General features: G+C 45.6%; 1 protein-coding gene across 8 annotated transcripts; it reads right to left on the bottom strand.

The window, feature by feature from the left end:
• Positions 1-11,475: 11,475 nt before the first annotated feature.
• On the bottom strand, positions 11,476-25,043 carry PRMT5 (protein arginine methyltransferase 5). Of its 8 annotated transcripts, none has more exons than XM_073211519.1 (20): positions 24,888-25,043; positions 24,109-24,227; positions 23,722-23,807; positions 23,434-23,568; positions 22,940-23,052; positions 22,744-22,793; positions 22,377-22,540; positions 21,751-21,912; positions 21,533-21,610; positions 21,377-21,435; positions 21,170-21,292; positions 20,914-21,089; positions 20,262-20,371; positions 19,948-20,041; positions 19,655-19,771; positions 18,937-19,001; positions 15,502-18,147; positions 11,979-12,043; positions 11,715-11,832; positions 11,476-11,628 (listed from the first exon to the last, which is right to left on the bottom strand). In XM_073211519.1, the coding sequence occupies exons 1-17, from the start codon at positions 24,995-24,997 to the stop codon at positions 17,995-17,997; spliced, it is 1,914 nt and encodes a 637-aa protein (XP_073067620.1). In that variant the 5' UTR covers positions 24,998-25,043; the 3' UTR covers positions 11,476-11,628; positions 11,715-11,832; positions 11,979-12,043; positions 15,502-17,994. The 8 variants fall into 8 exon arrangements, with proteins under 8 accessions (XP_073067620.1, XP_073067622.1, XP_073067621.1 ...); XM_073211521.1 differs by having other exon boundaries at positions 11,715-11,771; XM_073211520.1 differs by having other exon boundaries at positions 11,476-11,651; positions 15,872-18,147.
• Positions 25,044-25,138: the final 95 nt, after the last annotated feature.

The following is a 25,138-nucleotide window of genomic DNA, read 5'->3' as shown; positions in this document are numbered from 1 at the left end:
AAGTAAACTTTCCTGAGGTCAATAAGGAACAGGGCTGGGATTCCACTCATGTCTGCTTGATACTTAATGGCGATTTTATCCAGCTTTGCATGTGAGGTTTCCCTCTAGTAAGGATGGAGAGAAGAGGAAGAGGACAGAATGCAAGGGATACAATGGCAGGACCATGGGCAGTGGTTGTAGTGAGTGGGTTAGAAAAATTACATGGCTATGTTGGAATAAGCCAGCTCTAAACTCTGGGGGCCATGAACAGAGGCAGTTCAAACTGTAAAATGCAGGAAAACACCCTGGGCCCGTTGAGGTACCAGATGGTTCTACAGTTGGGTTGAAACCTCAGGGACATGAAGAGGAGGGGTAGGAGAGAAGCATGGAAAAGGAGGTTTGGAACCAAACTGCAAAGGACCTTAAATGCCAGGCAAAGGAGTTTGTGCCCAACTGTAGGCAGTGAGAGTCACTGAAAGTCTTTGAGTGTGGAAGTGACATGATCAGGATGGTTCTTTGGGAAGAGGAGGCTGGGAGCAGTGCACATGGATCGGAGCAACCCAGAGAAGGCCTGAGGAGCCCACTTTAGGGTCAGTCACAATAATGAATATGGAGGGTAATGAAGGACCATCCTGAGGGAGACCACAGTGGGAGAGGAGAGACAGCATGGGCTTGACAGTCAGAACCAGTGGCAACTAGGGGCTGCGTATAAAGAGAGGGAGAAGTTGCAAGTGGTAGGATGATAGCAAAGAACTAGGACTTAGAATGCAGAGGACCTAGGGGGTAAATTGCTCCATTTTAGAGACTCTGAATTTGAGCAACTAAAACATCCTATGGAGATTTACAGTAGCTCCCTGAACAGCTGGGTTTGGAATTTAGAACAAGTTAGGGCAAGAGACACAGACAGAAAATAATGATCACACAGATGGTAGTAGAAGGGCCAGAGGATGAGACGCAGTGCATGCTATTTAACGTGCTGCTGATGTCCTGACACTTTTCAAACAAGGAGCCCTGCATTTTCATTTAGTACAGGGACCCACAAATTATACTAAGGGTACTACTAAGGGAAAAGGCACAATATAGGTTGGGATGCTTGCCACAAACCACACATGGGTTTCAGAGATCTGTGATTCTTGTGAAATGGTACAACCAGATGTGTTTCTGCATTTGTCTGAGAGTAGGGTTCACAGATCTCATCAGATTTCCAAAGGGGTCTGTGACCCAACAAATTACCAACCAGGATAGAACTGATTGCTGCTAGGAAGGGAACTGGGTGGGTGGAGGGTAGGTGTAGGTTTACTTTTCATTGTATGCCATTTTTGTACCTTTTAAAGTATGGCATATTTTACCTGTTCAAAAACTAAGTAACTTAAAGCGTTGGCATTTCAGAGAAAGAAGAGGGACCAAAATGAGAGTTCTGGGGATAGGCAGGTGAAGAAGGTGGAGATGCAGCCACCACAAAGGCAATGGAAGAACTGGGAATGAGCCTATAGTGGCTACTGCCAAGATAAGAGGGTTTTTGTAGAGGAAGACCACCACCACTGTCAAATGTGGCAAGAAAGGAGGATGAGGAACAAGAAGGCCAAGTGCCTTTTCATGTGGCAGAAGCTTAAAATATACATACTGAGGAGGAGGATGGTAGGACCTCCCCCATGAGGGGAGCCACACACCATGAGCCTCCCTCTCCCAAATCAGCCACACCCATCAGCCCAACCCATCTGTGTGTTCCCTCCAGACGCCTACAGGGAAGAGCTCAGAACAGACTGAAGCTGAAGGCATGCTCCCCGCTGGACTGGAGGGGGAAGGGTCTTCTCTGAGAACCTGGCCATTCTTTTTTTTTTTTTTTTTTTTTAGAACCTGGCCATTCTGCCCCTTCCCTCAATCAAGGCAAAGCTGGGCCAGGCTGATGGATCTGGGCTGGTGGCAAAGGGCCCTGAGCTGCCAGGGCTGGGTTAAGATCTACTCTGTCCATGTGCTCCTCTTAACCGCTACAATTTTGTTTTGGAATCTGTCTGTGCTCCCTTACCAGCCCCGCCCCTACTACCCCTACTCCCTCTGGCCCACAAGACCTCCTCACTGGCTGAGAGCATAGACTGGTGTGTGCTCTCCCCTGAGAGGCCAGAGGTGAGGCCAGTCCTGTGTCTTGACCTCTGCTCTGAGCCTCTTGATTACAGTTGGGTCTTTATGCCCAGATGCATCTAACCTTCTCTAGAGGCTGTACCAGGGGCTCTTCTCTTCTAAAAAGCTGCCAGAGTCATGGAAGGGTACTTCACTAGACTTCTGGGTTAAACCCTCAAAATGCTCAGAAAGTCCTCCCATACATTCATCTTTTTATTAATCTAACATAGTTCCAAACCATGTAAGGCTTAAGTAAAATTTTCCTGGGCATTTTTATTTTTCATCCACAAATGGCTGTTGTTTCCCTCAAATACTGCCCTATGCCAATCACTGTCTTGGCCCATGTGGGGAAGAGAAACACAGACAGACATTATCCCTGCCCTCAAGGAACTTAAGAGTTGAGCTGGAGAGACAGCTCCAGGTGGTACCAGAGAGCACTGCCAAGGCCAAAACCGTAGCGAATCACACATTCCAGCTAACTGGGGGCTGCATTATGGGCTCTACAGATTCTGAAGAAACAGAAAATTTGGAAGGCATCCTTTAGGAACTGCACCCTGAAGAATATATGAGGGCTGCAGATAGGTGGAAGAAGAAAAAAGCTCCTTGTGCTGAAACTACATGAGCAAATGCATAGGAGAAATGGGAGGGCAGCCCACCACAGGAGGTAAGGTCCCTTCAGTATGAAAAGCAGCAAAATGTGGGTGGATGGTACAGTCAAGTTGTCAAGGGACACCAAAATCAGGCAGGAGCATCCTGGTTTAGTCCTTTACCATCTCGGTGCTCTTTGATGGATATATGCTCAAGGTCCCTTTCCATCTATTTGAATCTTGAGGTCATGCCTCCATAGCTTGGCAGCCTTATAAACTTGAGATGTGAATACAAATTCAGTGGGGCCTTGCAAGCATTTTAGTTAGCACACAGGCCCACTGTTTCCTGAATGGAGGTCTATGCAGAAAGTTCCTCAACGTCTCTGCCTTTCTGAACATCAGCTCTCCCAACTATAAAATGAAGATAATACTACCTTTCTTGAGGACAGTCATGAGGACTAAGTAAAAATGCAAACGTCTTCATGCTTTGTCAAGCATTATACAAACAAATGACCAGTGGAAATAATGTCTTTTGCAACCTGTGTCTTGGTCCCTTGTTCAGGCACCCAGGCAGTCTGCTAACTTCTCAAAGCACAGCACCACTCTGAAGGTACAAATCACAGTTGTGATTCCAAAGGTCCAACATGCCTCCCATACTATTCACAGGTAACCCATTATTGGATTTGTTGTTTTGGGAAAGGTTGGGAAGAATATTTGGCAACTAAAGCCTAAGTGGTGACATTATACTGCAGTTTTCTGTTTTTTGTTCAAATTATAACTTGCCTGTAGGGAAAAGACCTGTGCTGATTTACTTATTCTGAAAGAAAATTGCCAGAGTAGGGCTAGGCCCTGGAGCCCAACAATGGCAGGTGCCATAGGAATGCTCAGGGAGATTAGGAGGGGCACTAAGCAAAGAGCTCTAACGGAATGCTCTGGGATTTTTCACTAGCCAAAGCAAAGGGCTCTAGGTACCCTGAAGGTATCTGGGGGGCTCACCCTGACTTTTCAAAGCCAACTAATTGTAATGCGATTATACAGAGTGTCAGGCCCAGAAAGAGCTGGAGCCAGTGGGATGTGTTTTCCTGAAAGGGAGGCTGGCTGTATGTGACCCAGGATTTCATAAGCCTGGGACTTTTGCCCAGAACACTTAAGGCTTATTTTCACCATTGCCGGGCCCTCGCTCCCCCGTTTAAATCTTGAATATTCTCTAAAGCTGGTGAGGAGAATGGGGTCAGATAGAAAGGCAAGTGTGTTGGCATCCAGAGATGGGAATAACGACAGCACTAGTAATGAATGACAAGTTAACAAGTTCTAAGCCCTCTATACATCTCATTTAATCCTCACATCCCTGAGATAGGTACTATTATTTTCTTCTTATAGATGAGGAGTCAGCATTAGAGAAGTAAAGTACCAGTCAAGCTTACTCAGCTAGTTTGTAACAGAAGCTCTGAACCATGCAGTGTTGCTCCAGAGCCTGACTATTCTGCTACAGCATGGAGGTCCCCCTAGGCCCAGAAGTTCGAGAAAGCCCAGGAGGAGGCTAATTCTCAGTACCATTCATTCTGAACAAGTCAGCTTCATGATTCTTGAAAGCTGACTGAAGCTCTCTTCCTTTGCAGAACACTGGCAAGAGTTTGACAAATCTCTTATTTCCAAGGTCATTGTCTTCGCTTTCTGCAAACCAGCACTGACCAGCCCCTTTCCAGTCTTCAGGTACCTCACCCATCTTCCCATTGCCCTCAAAAATAACTGCTTAAAACACACACACACACACACACGCACACACACACGCGCACACACACACACACAAAAAAAAATAAAAATAAAAAATAAAAAAAATAACTGCTTAATGGCTCTCTTGTAATTGCAGCCAATTCTTACAGGCTCTTGAGAGCAGATCACCTGGGACAGCTAAGAGAACTCATCCAACTTTTAAAAGTGATCTTTATTCAGGTCCTTCCTTGCCTCCACTTCCACGTGAGTTAAGTTGGTTGGTCTGCTTCATCTCTCACAGAGCTCTCTCAACCAAGAGCACACTGAGAGCAAATGAGTTCTGGATATGAAGTGCATAAGTCACAAAGGAGAAGGGATACTTGAAGCCAGAAGATTGAGCTGCACGGTTTCTCATACCCAAATTCCTTTCCTGCATCCAGCTCATGACTACTGACTTCACCTGGTTGCCATAGAAACATGTCTCTGGTAAGCAGCACTTTAAAAAGAGAATCAGGGACTACCATGGTAACACCTGAAAGAGTGAAGCTACCTCCTCTTTTGGAGAGGTGAGGAAGGAATGGCTGAGGCTGCTAGAGAAAGCAGGCTAGAATGGATGGCCTTCAGAAGCCTGGCTCTAAGCTGAGAAGGAATTAACTCAACAGACATGTAATACGTGCAAAGCAAGCAGTAATGAAAAAGGCTGGCCTCATACAGACTATAACCACCTAGAAAAATTTAAAAAGAACTGTAAATAAACACAGAATAAGACCTCTAATAGGACAAAGAATACTGAAAAGAGAAATCAACTCCAACGAGGAAAGCTTCAGAGTCTTAAAGGACAGGACTTTGACCAGAACCTGTGGGAAGAGAGAACAAGATGAGAAGACAAGGAAGTGGAAAAATTCAGGATATACTGAAAATTCTGGGTATAGAGAGAAAGTTATACTTCCCCGTGACTCCAAGGCCTTAGCTTTTCTTAGTGCTGAAAGGTGGGTTAAGATTAATATCAAGGCATATAAAGCCAGACTGCCTGGATTGGAATCTCAAACCTGCTGATTATAATTGTGGGGCAATTTATTTTAACCTCTTTGGCTATCAGTTTCCTCATTTACAAAGTATACAAAAGCTTCTACCCTGGAGGATCCTCGTGAGGAATACATAATTCAAGACATATGCAGTGATTAAAGCAGGGCCTACCCCACACCAAATCCTGTGGAATGCAACAATTATCATTACTCCACCACCTTCCACCTCACTGGTTAGAGGCAGGATAGCTGCTTCTTACTGCCCAAGAATTGCTTCCCAGTTCTCACCAGACCCTTCCCTTAGAGAAAGGAGGGGCTGTGACAAGATTTCACTCCAAGTTTTTAACTCCTTTTCCTCCATCCTAAGTGCCAACAAAGGTGCATAGATAGGTCAAACCCCTGCTTCCACTGGTAGCTCACATCTGGGGGTTGTTGGCACCTAAGAAGAAAGCAAGCCGAACAAATCCCAAACTCAAGAACAGCAGTTTAAAGAACAGGGAGGAAATGCCACTGCCTTAGGGATGACAGAAGCACAGGTTATAAGCCAAAGTCAGGTGAAAATCCCATTTAGAACTGAGGACTGGTGGGGAAATTCTAACCATGCTGGGAAAGGATCTGGGTCACTTACTTCTACCACCAGGCTCAGGCAGAAATTGAGGGAGGTTTCTTCTACCTTAGCCTGAGCCCACAGCTTGTTTATGGCCCCCCTTCTCTCCACTCCAACCACCCCCAAAAGAGAGATGAGTAACAAAAAGGTGCTGAGTCATATGCAATGACACCAGCTGTCACTTACTAGATGCTGTCACCTTACATGGGTTAAGACTACAGTTGCTGCTTTAGATGTTTCCTCATTTCCACCAGTCTCTTCCCTAGACAAGCTGTACAAGGAACTAAGAACAATGCAAGAACTGAGGTAGGAGGAACCAAAGTACAGGAAAACCAAAGTAGGTAGGGATGGGAACATAAGGAAACCAAGCAGAGAGGGGGACCCAGCTGAGGCAGGTAGGCAAGGCCTATGGGTATTTACAGTTGGAGGAATTCAAGATTGCCAAGAGAAGGCCTGGTCCAGAGCCTTATACGCTGCCTCACACACACATCCGAACTTTGCTTCGCAGGATCCATCAGCAGCCAAATCAATAACCATAGAGAGATTGGGCCATAGCCAGCTGCTCCTACCTTAAAATAATGCCGCCACCATCCCTTCCCCCAGGGCCAGAGAGCAAACTGGATAGGGAAGGGGTGGGGGTGAACAGCAATTGAGACTTCAGCAGCCAGGAAGACAAGAGCTAGCCCTGGGTCCCTAAGGCCTTGTATGCCACAAGCAGGCTGCAACTACTTAATACTTCAGTGTTAAAAGCCACCCTGTAAGCTAACATTACCAAAAACATCACTCTGCTTCGAAGTCTGAGAGCTGACAAATTAAAACCTAGCAGCAATTACCGTATTTTTAGCATGACAATAAATTCTTAACATTCGGTTGCCATAGACACCAGGAAAGAATGGAGGAGCCCCAGAGAGCCTTGCCCCTGAACCTCAGACCTCCTCTTGGTTGGTCCCTAGCTGGTGAGCCAGGCTCTGGCCAGCCTCTTGCTTTAAGTCCTACAAGACAGGAAAAGGAAGGTGTGTATCTGCTTTGGCAGGGCCATTCCTGAAAGGCTGAGCTCCCTGAGAATTCAGACCTGTGTTGGCGCAGGCAGAGCTATAGGGAATGCAAGGGTTGGGAGATACTGAGACAATAGCGGACTTAAGGCCTGGGCAGTCCTGCCATGTGGTGCCCAGACCCCTTTGGATATTGGACTGGGATTTCTACTATACAGAGGGCCAAAGGTGGGTATGGAGGCCAGTGGTGAATGGTGAGTTTAGGGGCTTCACTGGTACTTAAGCTCCTCAAGATAATCAAACACCCCTGGAGGAAGGTGCAGAATGTGCTACTGTCACACTGCCATCTGGTGGAAAGACAAGAGCTGTCCTTAGGCACAATGAGGCTGGAGGCTTGTCCAGTGGGCACAAAGGTTTGGAGGTTATGTAGACAGATGGAGGACGAGACCATGGAATGCAGACCCAGATGGGAGCTGAGAGGTCTGTCCATTTTTCTTCCTAAAGGCTAAATGAAACAGAATTGAAATAAAATGCAATGGCATTACAAATGTTTTATATCCCTAGAAGAACTATTCATGATTTTGGCTCATGAGAAGGTGACAGACACAGCAAGTAACTGACACACATGTGGGCAGCAGCCACAAAGTGGGGCTTGCCTTTCATACAGTTTATATATACGTACATACATATATGTATGTATATATACACAAATACATAATGCCTATGTGTGTATGTGTATACACACATACACATTTACATACACAGACACAAGGGTATAAAATCCAGTGAGAAAGGCTCACACGTGCCCAGGTAGGGGACAGGAGCAGCTTTAACAGCTGGGGCTGAGCCCATGGTAGAGGCACATGGGAAGTAGCAGAGTAGCAGCCTCTCCTCCACCCTCCTACACTGGGCCAAAGGAAGGACCTGGGAGGAAGGACAACTATACAAAAAAGAGGGCAGATAATGGAAAGGTACTCCACCTTTCACAAAATTCCTGAATCCCCCTATGACATCCAAAATGCCTGGCAGGATAAATCATTCCCAAAAAGATGCTGAGCCCATAGCAGTAGTTCTAAGGTAGGCTTAGGTCTAAGACAGGCCTCACAACACACAAGTCCATGCTATCTTCCAGTGCCCTGGCAGCAGCAAGCCAGCACCTTCAAGGTTCACCCCCCAAATCCCAAAGTCCTCTTGGACTAGAGGTCTTAAGGGTTTTCCTCAACAGATTGTAAAGGTATAGGAAAAGGAGAGCAGTTAGTGCCTTCAGTTAACGCCCTATGGCCTTCCCAATGGGGGAGGAATCAAGGGATCACTGAGAGGTGGTTGGCAGGTCACCCCAGCAGACTACATATATGGAGAAACAGGTGTTCAGTGCAGGTGTTAGTTGCGTTGCTCAGCAGGATCCATTCCCAACGGGGCCATAGGCAGGAGCTCTTCTTGGTGTCTAAGGTGGCCCCGATTTCCCCCCGAGTCAATCAATGTCCATGCCCTCAGGATAGCTTGGTCCACAAAATGTAGAGAAGGGGCTGTGGGAGGGCAGATGAGGAAAAGAGAAGGGCAGGACCTAGAAGCACAGGGAAGCAGTGTACGGTGCCACTGATTTACCTGTAGAAAGGAGAAGAGGTAAGTAAATGGGAAGCCAAAGGAAAAGAAAATAACCAAAGACTAAAATGAGCTAGGTCCTGAGACTCACCATGGTTTGGGGGGTAAAGAGGCTGGAAAGCTGGAAGCACTGAGAGGTGACTGCCTGGGGGGCAAGGTTCAGGGCCAGACTCAGAGCTGGGACAGAGAGGCAGAGTGAATTGGTGAGCACACAGCATCCCTTCTTTCCAGACCCCGACCATTCTCTCCCTTTCCCAAGTCCAAATCCACCAGTCAGAGCCACTGGGTTCAGGGCCCCCAGGGGAACTGCCTCATTCAGTTGTAAAGCAGCAGCTTGGGCTGCAGCAGCAGCTGCTGTGGTTGGTAGCTGGATTCCAGAACCTAAAGGGGAAAGCAAAGGTGGGGTTAGGTCCCAACCCGATTTAAAATTTAAAATTTAACCCTCTCTTCTTTGCTCTGCAGGGAAACTCTACCTTCTGACAAATTGGCCATGAGATGCAAACGTCCACTGGCTGAACTCAGATCCAGCTCCTGGTCCCCATCAGGAAAAGTGATGTTTGTGCCATCACCCAGTCACTTAGTCACATGGCCAGCTCTCCGTCACATGGCCAGCTCTCCCAAGTCAACCAGCAAGTTCAAAGCCATTGACCTATTCAGGGCCTGCCAGGTACAAGGCCATATCAGTCACCTCCTGGCTACAGACATACATTTTAAAGTCCCACTAACACCTCCAGTCCTATTACCCCAGGAAAAGTTCATGTTCATGACAGCACAAAATTTTCCCTCCCAGGGAATGTGGCCTAAGAGCCCCAGACCCCCAAAATGGTTGTTTGAAAAGGACATTTTCCAACTGAGTCAATGGTAATCACTTTATCTTCCAACTCCACCAAGGACCTAACAATGCAAAAAGTCTCTTATCATAGGATGCCTAGCCTGACAGGCTGCTTCACCAATGAACATGTAAAACAGAAGAAAGACAGCCTGAGAACCAAGGCTCCTGGGCTTTTACTTCAGCCCTCAGGATTAGTAAGCTTCAGTTTTCACAGTTAAGAACTGGGAGTCTGGAACTGCAGAGCCTAGCCTTGGGAGGGAACACCATCTGGTGCTGAGAGCAAGGCTGCACCCCCAATCCTACCCCACATTAGAGCTGCTAACTCAGTGACCTGATGGCCAGAGGGCCCCTGCTCTCTAGTCCTCTTCATCAGCAGCACCACAGCAGCATGGCAGAAAGAGATTCTGGTCTGTTGGTTTAAGTGACAAAGGTATTGACCTAAAAGGGATCCCACACAGGGCAAAAAGGCCCCACAGGCGCCTTGCTGAGTCTGAGTCAGCAGGGAGCTAGAGAGGTATCTGCCACCATAAACACCACTGCCCGCTTTGTTTACTTTAGTGTTACCGGCCTGAGGGCCTGGCCCACCGCACTGACAGTTTCTAGGCAGGTGGTGTAGGCGGCTTGTCTTTTACTGGATACTTCTGAGGTGAGCAATTCCCATGGTAGAATACAACCTACCGACCCTTTGCCCTGCAGGCAACTGTGGGGGTGTATGCTCCCTGGACTGAGCCCAAAAAATAGCAGCTCTATCAGACTTTGTGGCTGGCAGCTAGTCCTCAGCCTGGAGTCACATGATAATGGAAGAACCAGTTATAAGAACTAGAAACAATTTTTTTGAAGTGTCAGGAAAAGGTGAGACTTGCCAACTTTTACGTGGCCTCCCTATTCTCCTATAGTGTTATTTAAATATAAAGATACTTCTCAACAGGGAAACTGCTTCAAATGGGGTAGCACCAGAGGAAAGCACAACCTTCCATTCCCACCCCATCACGAAAATATACCAATTCTATAAAGCATGTCTATAAGAGCCCATACCTAACTTCCCTCATGCCCCCAGCCTTTCAGCTGCAGCCTGGATTCATCATTATTCCCCAAACAAGTTACAGCACCAGGGAAGCTGGCTGAACTCCTGGACATCCCAGTACCAGGGCCACTGACAAGAGTGTAGGAGCAAAGCCCAAATCTCAAGCAAGGCACTCATCTCAAGGGGCAGAAGGCTAGTCCAAACGTCAGGCACCAAGCTTTAGGAGTCATTTGGGCAGTTCTTAAAGGAGGAGGATGAAGCTAAGCAGCAAAATCAGACAAGTGAACAAACCCAAACTAAAATTAAAAAGCTACATACTAGAGACTCACCGTAATGAAACCATAACCTTTAGAGTGGCCTGTACCCGAGTCCTTCATCAGGATAATATTATCAATCTGCAGAATAGGGAGAAATTATTGTAATCTTTCTAACCCACACCTTTGATCTTCCCTACCAAAACTGTTCTAAATAATTCTAACTTTCTAGCCAACCAATTACATCTCTCCAAACCCTTTAAAGCAAGGCAAAGGCCATTTCTTTCTAAAACACCTTTTCTAACTAGTCTTAACTCAACCTGAACCCATAACTTGATTTCATGGTGCCTGGCTCATTGGCCTGCTGAGCAGAATCAATACAGAGATGGAGCCTGACTTTCCCAGCATGGACCCACATGCGCTGTATGTGTACAGTGAGTTAATCAAGGTCAGACAGAACAAAGAGGTACACTCACCCTCCCTATATTTTCCAATTCCCATCGGGGGTTTCCTTCATTTTCTACCCACTTTGCCAAAGGGTTCACCTGGAGTATGTTCTCGGCAATACTGAGGTGCAAGGAGCCCACAGAAAGGCGCACTGGTCCACCACTGCCCTTCTGTAGGCTGTTGGCCATGGAAGCCAGTTAGTTTTTCTCTGCCAAAGGAAAGAAAATGATGGTTCATGTCCCACAGCTCCTACCTCCAAGGCCGTATTCTCACGTCAGTTTCTCAGCCTACTCACCTGTGAGGCCTGTACAATGAGAGGCACTCCCAGCAGCTGCTGCCCAGTCAGCCCAATGGCCAGAGTCACAGACTAGATTTCACAGAATTTCACATAGACAATGCCTTAAGAGCAACACGAGTTCCGATCCGAGAGGATATGAACATCAAGAACCTATCCAGTGCAAAAAGACAAGCCTGAGTTGGGCATAAAGGGAGATGGAGAGAAGCCACTCAGAAGAAAACTGAGGGGAAGGTTACCTTGCCAACAGCAGAGAAGAAGTGCTCCATGTCTTGAGGCTGAATGCCAGCAGCTACCTGCATACAGAAAACTGTGCAGCCATCACGCTCCTCAGGACTCAGATTATCAACTGGCTTCCTAAGCAGTGAGTGAACAGTGTTGAGACTCTGACCCCAGTGCATGGTCATCTCTCCAGGATCCTCAACTACTACACATTCGGGTTTTTGGCTCAAACAGCTTATTCATACCTCACAATCCCTAAAGAGTGCTCATTATCAGCTCACCTGACCAGGCTCTTCTCTCTGAAATTAGGCCTCTTATTGTGTCATCGGATGCCATCGTAGCAGATCTGAGGAGACATCAATATATAAAAACTTCATTTATACTTTTCCTCCCATTCCAGCATGCTACATTTCCTTCCCCAACCAAGAAACAGACCTCAGGACATACATCAATAATTAGGAGACTCATTATGAAGCATTTTCTGTACAATACTGACTAGACTTGAAATAACTCAGAAACATTGATTAAGACATACTTAACCAATCCCACTTTGAAGCCTTTCTGTCTATGCAGGTGGGGTAAGACTTCTTGTTTCCCCCAAGCTTTCACATAGCAATCATCTGTCTTCCACAGGTTTGTCAAATAAGGAAAATAGAAGATACCAAACAAAATCAATGGGATAAATTATTCAAAAATTACTGGTTTGAAATCAATATACACAACATGGATGAATCTCGAAACAATTATACTGAGTGAAAAGAGTCCATGCCATATGATTCCATTTATATAACGAAGATCAGTGGTTAAACAGGGAAAGAAGGAGCTGGGAGGGGCCCACAGGAAAGGACTGTATCAGGGTACATGAAACCTTTGGGGATGAAGGTTTCCTGGGTATTTACACATCAAAGTCCATCAACTCCTATACCTTAATGTGTACAGTCTTACATCAATTATGCCTCAATACAGCTGATGGATAAAAAACCCCAACAAATCTGAAGGATTTATAAGCAAGGACGCTAACCATAATCAGATTTCAACCTTCTGTATTCACAAGAGCTCTGTCCTCTTTAAAGTAACTAACACATCATCTGATGCTGCTGTCCTTGTTCCCCTTGGAGCCTGTAGCCTATCTGGATTATTTAAATATAAAGTAAGAGTAATATAAAACTACATAAAAATATATCATAGTAATTAATATCATAAAGTAAGATAAAAATAATAGTGATCATTACCCTTATCTTTCATACTTACAGGCAGTGCGCTAAATGTGTTAGTAAGGAGCAAAACAATAAAAATTACTTGAGGCTGAGCAACCTAAGTGACCATCAACAGATGAATGGATAAAGAAGATGTGGTACATATACACAATGGAATATTATTCAACCATAAAAAGAAAAGAAATTCTACCATTTGCAACAACATAGATGGATCTACAGAGTATTATGCTCAGTGGAATAAACATAGGCAGAGAAAGACAAAATACAATCTGATTTCACTTATTTGTGGAATAAAAAAACAAAGCAAAACAGAAGGAACAAAACAGCATTAGACTCATAGACACTAAGAAGTGACTAGTGGTTACCAAGGGGGAGGGGAGTGGGCAGAGGCAGGGGGAGGGGGATGGGAACTGTTGAACCACTGTGATGTACATTTGATAATAAAAAATGAAAAAAAGAAAAAAGAAACAAAGGTCAAAGTCTCCACTGTGAGATCTGAGATCAAGGGCCTGGGTGCCAAAAAACAATGTTTTAGGCTCTTTCTTAATTTTTGCTGACCAAAATGTAGAATGGTGCCAGATGAAGAAGTCAGACAATGAATAAATGGGTCTAAACATGTTTGAATGAATGAATCACACTGTTAAGAAAAAAAAAAACTGAGGCCAAATTTAAGGTTTAAAATGGAAATCAAACTTAAAAACAGGTGTGTCTAAAAAAGTGAACTCACTCATAACAATACCTTACATTTATTTGAAATCAAAGGTAATATATGCTACATACAGACACTGAGTCCAATGCACTTAGATAAGCTCATAATAGAGGAGCTGACTCTTCAGGTCTTCTGATGCTAAGTTTAATGTTCCATCCATTATATCAGATTACCTCTCTCTCTTGCGGTTTATAGCCTATCCTTAAAAAAAATTTTTTTTAAAGAAAAGTACACAGCATACCAAGATGCCTATTTCTAAATATACACTCATCTGGAGAACTAATGTTTGATAGGCTTATCAAAAGAATCAGTCCCATTAGTCACACCCTTTTTTTGTGGCTAATTATGAAGCATGTACAGCTTATGCTTCAAAATAACTGGAACCAAACTTGTTGCAATATATATTATTTGGCCTATTGTAGAAAAATGTTCTAAAGATAAAAGTTTTATCTTCCAACTCCGCTGCTTTCAGTCACTTCGGCTGCCAAGTCTATTCAATTTTTCTGTCATTAAGCTCTTCCTTATTTTTTACAACCTGTACTTTCCTCCCCAAATGAAACACACCTGATTTCAGTAACTGCTCTTTGTTGAATGCTAGTATAGGCGGTGGGGATAACTTAAGGGCACAGACACAAAAACTTTCATATGAGTGGACAAATGAAACCCTATGTGTGGAATAACGTTTTCACTCATTCAGAAACGAATCAATCTATTTAAGCAGACATAAACAACACGAGCACATTTTGAAACTTGCCATCTCAATGGGTTTGCTGTGTCTTTCTAGATGTCCTAAAAGCAGTAAAGTCCCAAACACTGTACATTTTCACGTTGGTGGTTTCCAAACTCTTTGTCCTAACTTATGGGTCAAGGTCTGTTCAATTCCATCCATTAAAAAAACTTGAACCCCGGAAGATGACGGTTAGCCAGAGACGGGTAAGATTCCTCAAGGGAGGAACAACATAAGACAGGCACAGTCACAGGGGGGCCATCAGGTGAGGAATTGGGGATCAACAGTGGTGAGGCTTAGAACCTCACCGCCCCTGTTTTGAGAGAAATCTTGGGCATCCGTGGATGTTTTAATGCCCCTGTCTAGCTTGGATTAACACATAGTCTACAGGCACACACCTGATCATCTACATTTGCTCTCTTACAACATTAAACTATGTTTTCTACCTTTATCTTGCATCCACCTACCACTTCAGCATTTTATTAAAAATAAAAAATAATAATAATAAAGGGAGAAATGTGGTATCCACATATAAATCAAGTATAAAAATCAAACGAATATTTATATTTGACCTGATTGTTTATAGTTCATAATGCGTGATCAAAACCGAAAGTTTTTGTGATGACTGCCCTTGTACTGTTCACCATGTAAGAACTTATTCACTATGTAAGAATTTGTTCACCATGTAAGAACTTGTTCGTTATGCTTCAGAAGACTGGAGACTGACAAGAATTAGGCTTGGGGTGGATTAATAATTGTGCATTGAGCATTGACTCCCCTATACAGAATTTTATTGTTGTTAACAACCATTTGATCAATAAATATGTGAGATGCCCTCTCAAAAAAAAAAAAAAACTTGAGCGCTTTCTTCCAGCTCTGCTCCAAAAACTGCTTTAGGTGCCCAAAATCATGGCAGTGTCTGGACCTCGTCATAGCAGTCAAAACCCAAACCAGCACTTAGGCCCCAATGATTAAAGGACAAAGGAGAGGGAAGAGCCACTGTCAGTCCAGTTCAGGCAGAAATCACCAAACGCTGGAGTCCCAGGCCAATGACAGCGCTATCTACTGGGTCGGGTCACTGAGCTGGGCACAAACATGTCCAAACTGAAGGCAGCTTAAGAACAGGCATACTAAAGAAGAAAAAAACATACCCCAAGTTGTGTAAGAAGACAAAGCTACGCTTTAAAAAAACGGGCCTGTAAGTAACTCATTAGCACCATCTCTGAGTGGTTCAGTGTCCCAACGCAAAAGTCTCATCCGTGATCTCACTAAACTCTACCGCCACGGGGTGTGTGGTCACAAAAAGGTGGAAAAGACCACAGAGGCCAACACAGTGAACACGAGTCTTCCAGAGACTGAAGATGGAGGAAGAAATCTCCGTTCCCTCATCTCTCTCTGAGAGGGTCACTGTGGGTTGAAAACCGATCCCACGTGTCCTCTTCGACTGCGGTGCGTGGATGCTCCCTCCCCAATATAGGCGACTCTAAACGTCAGGGCCTCGGGCACCTGGAGAACACTCACTGGGATCCTTGCAACAGCAGCCTCATCGGTAAAGGACACAGCCACCAGATGCCGATCCCTCAAATTATGCCAGCAGACTACATTTAAGAAACGAACACTTCCAGATTAAACAAAAAGAATGTTTTCAATTTTTAGTTTGCTTGATTCTGCTCTTGACGCCATTTTCTACCTGTGACGTCAGGGGGAGGCGCCGTGCGGCATCGCCACGTACAGGTGACGTCACGGGGAACGGGGCTTCGGGATTTCTCAGCAGATCCGGGTGTCCCCCGTTCGGGGCCTCGGCTTTCTCCATCCCTATGAGTGTGCTGTCGGTGGCGAAGCACGGGTATTTTGCAGTCTCAATAGTAAAATCAACACTGCAGCTGGAGCCTCTCCTCTTCCCGCAAGACGGCAACAGCTCCGTGGTGTTCCAGAACCTTCCCCAATCTGCGCAGGCGCCGAAACGTACACGGGGAGGAACTAATATCATTGGTTTCACGGCTACAGTACAAAGTACAGACTTTCATTGACTAAAACCCTAGTCATAGGTGGAGCCAAACTCCAATGTGTCTTAGCAACCATGAAGTTCCCGTTGATTTGGCTAAGTTCTCCAAGACTCAAAGTGAAGCGCCCGTGGGCGGCCGCCCATCGTTCTCATTGGTTAAGTGTCCTGCGGAAGGCGGGGAACACAAGCAAAGAACCAGAGGAAGGACCCTCCTACTCGGCTGCTGGCGCTTGGGTTGACTAAGGCCAGCGCCGTGGGCGAAGCAGCCCACGAGGTGCAACTGGCCTCTTCAGCCGTCCTACTCTTTATTTGCCATGGGGGTCTTACCCGCGACAGCTGGGTGGAGAGTAACAGCGTTTGTTTCACATCGAGGATTGTAGTCTCACGTACTCAGTTCTCAGCAGGCTGTCTACACAACCCTCCCAACCACTGCCTCCTGCCCTCAGTGCTTGGGACCTGGGAAATTTAAGTCTTGCCACAGATTTGTCTTTTCCACACTGCATTATTGTCATTGCCTGGTCCTACAGCTCACGTACCTTCAGTTCAAATCAGTACCCCACAACCTCCCATTACAAGGGTAAATTTTAGTTTCTCAGGTGACTCCTTGGGTGCCATACTCTCCTCTCTCTAAACGGAAAAGGAACTGTTGCCCACCAAGGGCTTCCAGAACCCCTAGTCTACTGAGGTCTAATATAGCTGTCAGAACCGAAACTGGTTATAACGTGGAGCCAGCCAGAGTCAGAGACCTGTGTTCCAGTCCCAATTTGAGTATTAACTTTATATCATTGCACCAATTTCAAATACCTCCTCTGTAAAATGAATTAGACTAGATGATCTCTTAGGATCTCAGACTTTACCCCTGCAATTTTATGCAAACAAAATAGGTGTCTTTTTGCTGGAGATGCCCCATGGCTTCCAGTGTCTCACAAGAGGTAAGGAAGGAGCTGGCAGTGCAACAGCTCAGGAAGGTGGAAGAGAAATTGGCTTTACTAGCTACCCTATCTTTGTCCATGGTGGCAAACTGCCTGCTCCCCAGAGAAAAACCTAATCACAGGTCCTAATGGATGACACCCATCTATAGCTGGTCAGAAAGGCCTACACCCAGCAGTCCCAAGAGTCACCACTAACCTTCCTAAATAGGGAATAAAGCTAGGCCACTTCGGGTTTTGGGTAAGGGCACAGATATGAACATGCCTAGTAAAGTTGAAGTAAGATGTGGAAAGCAGAGGCAGGTGTCAGCAGTATTGGAGCAGGAAGGCCATAACTTCACTTTATTTGTATTTCCTCCCACACAAAACCATCAAAACAGGAATAGAGATGGGCATGGAAAGGGCTGAAAATCTGTTCAATCCACGTTCTCAGGGCTGTTCCAGGGAACTCTTGAGCCTGAGTACCTGCTGGAGTAACTTCAGATCCAGCACTAATTCCTTATGCCCTAGCCTTAAGTCTTCAGATTAGCGGCTTGAGCCCTGCAAACAATTTTCATCCCTTGCCCACTTGATGTAAGGTAGGAAAGCAGATTGAAATGCTCCTCTCTGAAGGGCAAGGGGTATCACAGCCCACAGATGCACTGCACCTTCTGTGCTACAGCAGCAGAACCTGAAGCTGCTTCCAAGGGTGTGGACACTTGCAGGCAGGACTAGAGGCCAATGGTGTAGGAGCGGCCTGTGGGGTTGTGAATAGCAGAACAGACTGGTGCTGTCACAGCCCACTCATACCACACCTTCTTGGAGTTGCTGCATCGCCAGAAACGCACACAGATGGTCTGGCCCTCACGCACCGTGATGGGCTGCTGTAAGAAAAAGACAGGAAGGTTCAGGATGGAGTCAATGAATTATATGTGCAAAACACTGAGCTAGATATGGAGACAAAATGATACATGATGTTCCAACTCTCATGAAGTTTACTTTGTCTATCAAAACAAAAAATCAAGGAGTGAACAATCAGACATTGAATAAATGATCAAAAATGTGATGACTGCTTGAACAAGCACCTATGAAAGGGAACGCCAACCTAGTCTAGGAGGGCAGGGAAAGCTACCCAACAACAGGAATGTTTAAGGAGGCCTGGGAGTTAAGTTAGCAGGGTGAAGACATGAACAAAGAAATTTCCAGGCAAAGGAGACAGGTATGAAAGCCCGAGGCAGGAAAGATGGGGTATTAGAGGAACCAAAAGGAGGTCCACTGGGCTGAAGCAATGTAATTGAGGGAACAGTGGCTGAAAAGGCAGGCTAAAATTAGATCACACCAAGTCTTACAAGCAATGTTTAGGATTTTGACCCTTATCTTAGAGACAGTGGAAAGGCATTGAAAGGTTCTAAGCAAGAGAGAGAGATAATCAGATTTGAGTTTTTAAAAGATAACTCTTGCTCAAGGTAGAGAATGGACAGAAGAGTTGCCAGAGGAGTTGTGGGGAAGCCAAGTAGAAAGCCACTGCAGATATAACATCTATAACAGGGATCCAAGAGCATGTGAGAACAGAACACAAGTCATAGCTAAGCATCATCCTGGGAGAAGGGAAGGAGCAGAACACCAATGACAAAAATTATTCTTTAATCCCGAGTCGTGAAGGTGATTCCTACCTTAATGGGGAAGAGAATGGGAAACCATGAGAACATCCCAGGAGAATGAGTCTCTGGACGGATACCTATGTAAATAAAATAATCAATGAATTGAGGTCTCTGTGACTCTCTTTTTTGCCTAGTTTAGTGGGGGTGGGGGCATCCCTTCTTTGAACACAAAAACAAGTAATCAAAGATCCTCATTCACTGATTCCTGGGTTCCTGTGACTCTAAAGGAAACATGTACAGGCATACCTCACTTTATTACACTTAGCAGACATTGCATTTTTTACAGATTGAAGGTTTGTGGCAACCCTGTGTTGAGCAGGTCTATTGGCACCATTGTTCCAACAGCATTTGCTCACGTCTCTGTTTCACATTTTGGTAATTCTCACAATATTTCAAAGTTTTTCATCAATATTATATCTGTTATGGTGATCTGTGATTATTGGTTACAAGTCACACTGAGAGCTCAGTTAGCAGTTTTTAGCAATAAAGTACTTTTAAATTTAATAATTGTTTCTTTAGACATGATATTGCACACTTAATAGACTACATATAGCAGAAACATAACTGTTATATGCACTAGGAAACCAAGTAATTCATTTCTCTTGCTATATTGCAACATGCACAAAAGTGCAGTGGTCTGGTACTGAACTTGCAATATCATGAAGATATACTTGTACATAAGCTGCCCAGGTAGCCTATACTTATACCATCCACTGCCCCAGACACTCACTCAGGGTGATGTCCTGATAAAGTATGGTCTCAAAGTAGCCTGCAAAACCATGCAGCACTGTGTTCACCTCCACAGGAAACTCCAGGGTACAGTAGCGGTTGTTGTCAATCATAGGATCTGTCAGGGAACAGTGGTGTTGGTAAGAAGGGGCCAGAAGTTCTAGAAAACAAGGTAAAGCATGAACAAGAACCAGGAAAGGAGGCCTAGATAAAGCTGCCCCAGGACAGCAAGGAAAGAAACCAGGAGTGTGAGCTCTCACCCATCCAGTCAAAGGACAGCCAACAGAAACTCACCTCTGTTGGGATGGCTGAAAGTAAAACAGGGCTGGGGTGCAGACAGCTGGTGGAAGTTGTGTAGTCGTACCACATAAGGCATCTCAAACTGGGCCTGTTCCAAGACAGAAAGCAAGAACTGGAGAAGATACGCAAGAGATATCTACTTCCTCAGGAAAAGAAGCTCTAGCTTCAGGGACACAGAAAAAGATAAAAACATAATTTCATTTCAACCATTTCCCACATCCCGAGCTTCAGGGCAAGGAAACAGTTGATGTTAATGTAGACAAAGAAGAGGACTAAAAAGATTCCTCCAGAAGGTAGTGTCTCTTTACCTCAGGGTCACGGTCCTTTTCCCGACAGGCTCGGACCTCATTGTACAGCTTGGAGGAGGAAATGGGAGCCAGGAAGGAGGTATACTCCCCAGGGATGCTCACACCATCATCTGCAGAGCAAAAGGGTCCTATTAGTTCCCAAGGGATGGAAATGGTGTGTCTGTACTAACTGAAGGCCCAAACCTCCACATTAAAACAGGCCCAGGCAGCTCCATGTTGTTCCACTCCCAGGCCAACCTGCTCCCAACTCCTGTCATGGGGGATTCCACTTCAAGTTAATTGACAAAGTCACATAAGATTAAAACTGGAAGGAACCTAAAATATTCTAATCTAATGGTTCTTAACTTTTGGGGGGGTCAAAGATCTTTGAAATGGTGATGAAAGCTAAGTCTGAGGTACATATCACTTCAGCTCAGAGAGTACACAGACCTCAGATTAAGTCTCTGCTATAGTCTATGCCCCTCATTTTACAGATGTGAACACAGAGGTTCAGAGAATTTACTTGATTTGCTAATAAGGGCACTAACCCAAGTACAACCCACCTACCCCTAAAACCTGTAAACTCCTCCTATGCTGCTGCCCCACCCAGAACCCCAGCCTTCCCAGCTAATAATCCATTCCCCTTACTCAATACACCCCAGCCTGGAGGCACCTTTTAGGAAGTGCTGGGCTCCATCCAGGCACTCAGGTGACAGTTCATTGTCAGCAAAGGAGCCCAGAAGCTCACTGACAATGATGTCTGCTTTTTCTGGAGCCACCCATTCCCGCATGTCTGACGAGACCACTGTCACCTGGCTTCCCCATTCTTCAAACTGCCAGTTCTCTAACCTAAAACAGAGATGACACAGTGAGGACACTGAGAAGAAAAAACTGGGAACAAACTTCCCAGCAAAGAGGTTGTTACTCACGTCACCACAGCGTTTGGGTTCTTCTCCACGGCATAGAGCTTTATCCGCCGGTCAGCCTGCTTTGATGCCCGCAGGGAAGCATTCACCAGGGGACCCCGGCCTGCTCCTAGCACCATCAGCACCCTAAGCAAAAAAGGAGAAGAGTCAGGCTGAGTTGCCATATAGAGAAATAGGTATGCAAGCCTGAGACTGGGGGCAAGCACTTACTGGACATTGGTATCCTTCTCTTCTTCTGGCACTCGGTCTAAGAGACATTTATAGATGGCCTGGGGGGGAAGGAAAGAAGGCCTTGTGTCTCTAATTCCATTCTCAACCAGGTCATCTCTGCCCCGTACTTGACCCTAGCTGGGACCCACACTATACCTGCTGGTATTGAGAGTACTTGATGGGGTCCTTTTCAAACACTTCATATGTCTGAGATTCCAGATTGTCCATCAGTGGCTGATGAATGAGAGGAAAAAGGCAAAGTAAGGTTAGCCAGTTTCTGGCAAGGACAGTGCACCAGCCAACCCTTCCCACTGCCTCCTGAGCCTTGATAGGTTTTAGGGCACCCCCTCCTCTCAGTGTACTCTAAGACCCACCTGGAGTGGGGACTGCAGATAATCTTCGTAGCCCTTGGCAAAGAGTTCATAGGCATTGGGTGGAGGGCGGTTCTGGCTCAAGTATTCCAAGTACTGGAGATAGGAGCAGAACTCCTTCTCTGAGTGGTGGTTGGTGCCTGTGATGATGAACTGCACTTCCAGCTGTGAGAGAAGTCAGGCCATCAGACACAGTCCTCAACCAAGATTCAGAGATATTATTATGGTGTATGGCCAAAGAGCCCTGGCATAAAATAAGGTCCAGGCCACAGTTTTCCAGCCCAACCAACAACTCCAAATTCTAACAAAAGCAGCCTAAGGCTTCAATTAACCTATACAACCCTCCACTGTCATATATGCATCATCTTGGCTTGGAGGGCCACATGAATCCTCACTGTAACAGCTTGAGTGAAACCTTCTGCAAAGTTTTCATGAAATCTGGTTCCTTTCAAAATGTTTCTGGGGCTACTGCCATTGCCTTTTTTGCTTTCAAGACCCCCAACTTTGCTGAAATTGCTCTCCAGAAACTAGAGAGGAAAAGAATCAACCTCACAGGAAAAAAGCATCAGACATATTGTGAATAAGTCCAGAGGATTAGCTGGGGACCTTTTGAACCTTCTCCCACTCACCTTGAGGAGCCGGAAGATCAGCCTCTGGTGCATCTTAGAAAGAACAGGAAATCCCTTCTTATTGGTCAAGAAAATGCTGGTGGGGAGAATGGCTGCTTTGATGGGCTCCCCAAGCCAACGATCAATGACATGATTAGATGGGAGATCAGCCCCAATTTCAAGAGCTACACAAGGGAAAAGAAAGACAGGTCAACTATTGCTAGGCAAGAAGCCTTTCCTTTTGTGCAAGATCTGTTCACTCTTAAAAGGAAGGTAGACTAAGAGAAAATAGCAGAACTGCTCAGCTACTAAGTATATAAGAAATTTTTGATTCTTATTCACAGGAGATCAGAGGAAGGATTCCTATCCTGGACTCTTGTGGACTTACCCACTGCAATCCTCTTGCTATAGTCACACAAGGTCCGGAAGTTGTGCCACCTGTCCAGAGTCCAATACAGAAAAATACAGTCAAATACATATGGCCCACCAGTCATCATAGCTCAAGGAAACCACCCTACAGTTTCCACCCTATACTTTCCCTCCCCCTACCCATTATCCTGGTATAGCAGCAAATGGAGACATACCACATCCATGTCTTCTCCTCTCCACTGTACTCTTCTGTGTGTGTAGCTGGTGCATTCTCAATGATATCATCTCGCAGGTCCTCTGGTGCCACCAATGGTACCCGCATCCAGAACTGCACATTAACAAAAACCCTAGTTAAAATTCTATTTTGAACTTATTGGATCCAGAAAGCTTCCTTCAATTAAAAAGAACTTGATCCAGATCTCAAATTAATCCTCTTACAGGCTTTTCACAATTTGTGATTATGTGTATGTATCTTGTGTATATTCTTACGTAAATATCTGCCTTGTCCTTTATCTCAACTGTTAAGTTTCTGGAAATAATTATATATTCTATATGTTTTATAACTCTATGCTTAACACTTTTAGATGGGGCCATGCAGCACTGACATTTCAATCCTGCCAAATGTACCCTTTACTGAATGACTAGGAACAAGAATGTACTTAGCACAGCCTATCATAATTGCAACAGGACAGGAGGCCCTCTGCCATACCATGGAGGAGTGGTGGCCAGTGTGGATGTGGTTGGTCAAAACTCTGGCCAGGTTTGTGTTATCTTCCTGATTTAGTGGCAGAAGGAAAGCTGGAAGACCCAAATATGCCCCAAAGTTCAGCTCCTGTAACATAGCCTGGAATAGAGACCAAGAGAAAAAGGTTAAGAGCTGGCTTCAGTTGCAGTACAACAAATGCACTAATTCATGGGGGGAAAAAATTGCTCTTCCCACCTAGCTTGATTATAGACATAATCTTTAGAAAGATCCAGTGAAGTTAAACAGTCTTACCGCCTCTGAGTTCCTGCGGATCTTCTCCACTTTTGAGTCTGGACGAATCCATGGAGAAAGCTTTCCCACAATTAGCGTATTCCAGTCTGCACACCCCCACCCAAGAAAGACAAAGAGTGAGTGAGGTTCAGTACTTTACTTGTTCAATGTTTAGTTCTTAACAGGGAATAGAGAGCTGAGCTGAGAGAGAAACGCAGATATGGGGTAGTCTGATGCAGAACAGGGAACTAAGGCTTTTAGCAGGTAAGCAAGAAGAAAACAAGAGTTATTTATATCCCACAGACTAACCAATATATCCAAGTCAGGAAAGGAGGAGAATGAGAGCACTGATAAAGCACAAGTTGTTACTGCCTCTGACAATTAAAGGGCATATGGGATGGTCCCTACCCCTTCCTGACAGCAGTAGGTCTGATCGTGTCTGGGGGCCCGGCCGATTCTTAGCAGGTTCCTGAGTGAACTCCCTCTTGAAACGCGGGTGGAAGACAGGCATGCAGAGGAAATCAAACCTACAACCGCGACAGACCCAGAATTGTCATGTAAAGAGAGCAGCAGTGCTCAGAGGTCCAAGCAACTGGATTAGGCTATCTCGATTTTGCACAACCCTTTCAGCTGCCATCAGTCACCCCACTGGACTGCTGAGTTCAGCCCACCTTGGAGCATATCACTTTCTCTGCACTGTGCCTCAATTTCTCCCCAAAACACAGGCATAAAAATGAGTAAGGAGAAAACATGAAAATCCACGCCAAGTGGATTGTCACTGGTTTTCCAGGATTGTCAGATCCAGATCTGCCCCTGTACTGCCCATGCCTACCCAATCAAGGCTGGTATCTTCCCTCCTTTGCCCCTCAACATTTCCTCCCACTCTCAGACAATAATCTCGCTCTCCAGGGCTCTGAAGGGCTGTAAGCCCTTTTTCGGAGTTTATCTGACAACTCTCTCGACTTTTAGGCTCAGTGACCACACGCACCCAATCAGTTTTTGTTTTTTTTTTTTTACTCACGCTCCAGAGCCAGAGGCTTCTCCCCGGCAAGGAGTAATGGTTTCTCCTGCTCTCACCTTAACCCACTCCGACCCCCTCACCCCTGGCTCTCGGGAATGACTAGTCTGCCCCTCTCCGTCCCAGAGTTCGGACCCCGCATTCCGCTCGCGGAGGCCCAGGCCCTCACCCCTGCTTGGCCACATGCCCCAGTGTGTCGGCTATTTCGGGGACGCAATTCAGGTCCCTCCCGCTGGACACGCGGCTCCCACCGGCACCTCCGACCGCCATCGCCGCCATCTTTTCCTTCGCGCTGTCCACGCCGGGAATCCTCGATACTAGCAGCCAATCACAAAGTCGGAGGGAAAAAAACCCGGAAGGCGGGACGAGTCTCCTTAACAACCAGAGCGTCTTGCACGGCTCTAGAGCAGGAGGCGGAGG

Source organism: Manis javanica, chromosome 8, assembly GCF_040802235.1.
Source record: "Manis javanica isolate MJ-LG chromosome 8, MJ_LKY, whole genome shotgun sequence".
Taxonomy (NCBI): Eukaryota; Metazoa; Chordata; class Mammalia; order Pholidota; family Manidae; genus Manis; species Manis javanica.
This window is presented reverse-complemented; position numbering and strand designations above follow the sequence as displayed.

What these genes read in the sequence shown, in the direction of transcription:
- PRMT5 (XM_073211519.1), bottom strand. Translation starts at nt 24,997, where the DNA reads ATGGCGGCGATGGCGGTCGGAGGTGCCGGTGGGAGCCGCGTGTCCAGC. An exon ending in GGGCATGTGGCCAAGCAGGG is followed by an intron (nt 24,228 to 24,887) that starts GTGAGGGCCTGG and finishes TCGCGGTTGTAG; the next exon opens with GTTTGATTTCCTCTGCATGC. An exon ending in AGTACTCTCAATACCAGCAG is followed by an intron (nt 21,436 to 21,532) that starts GTATAGTGTGGG and finishes CTTCCCCCCCAG; the next exon opens with GCCATCTATAAATGTCTCTT.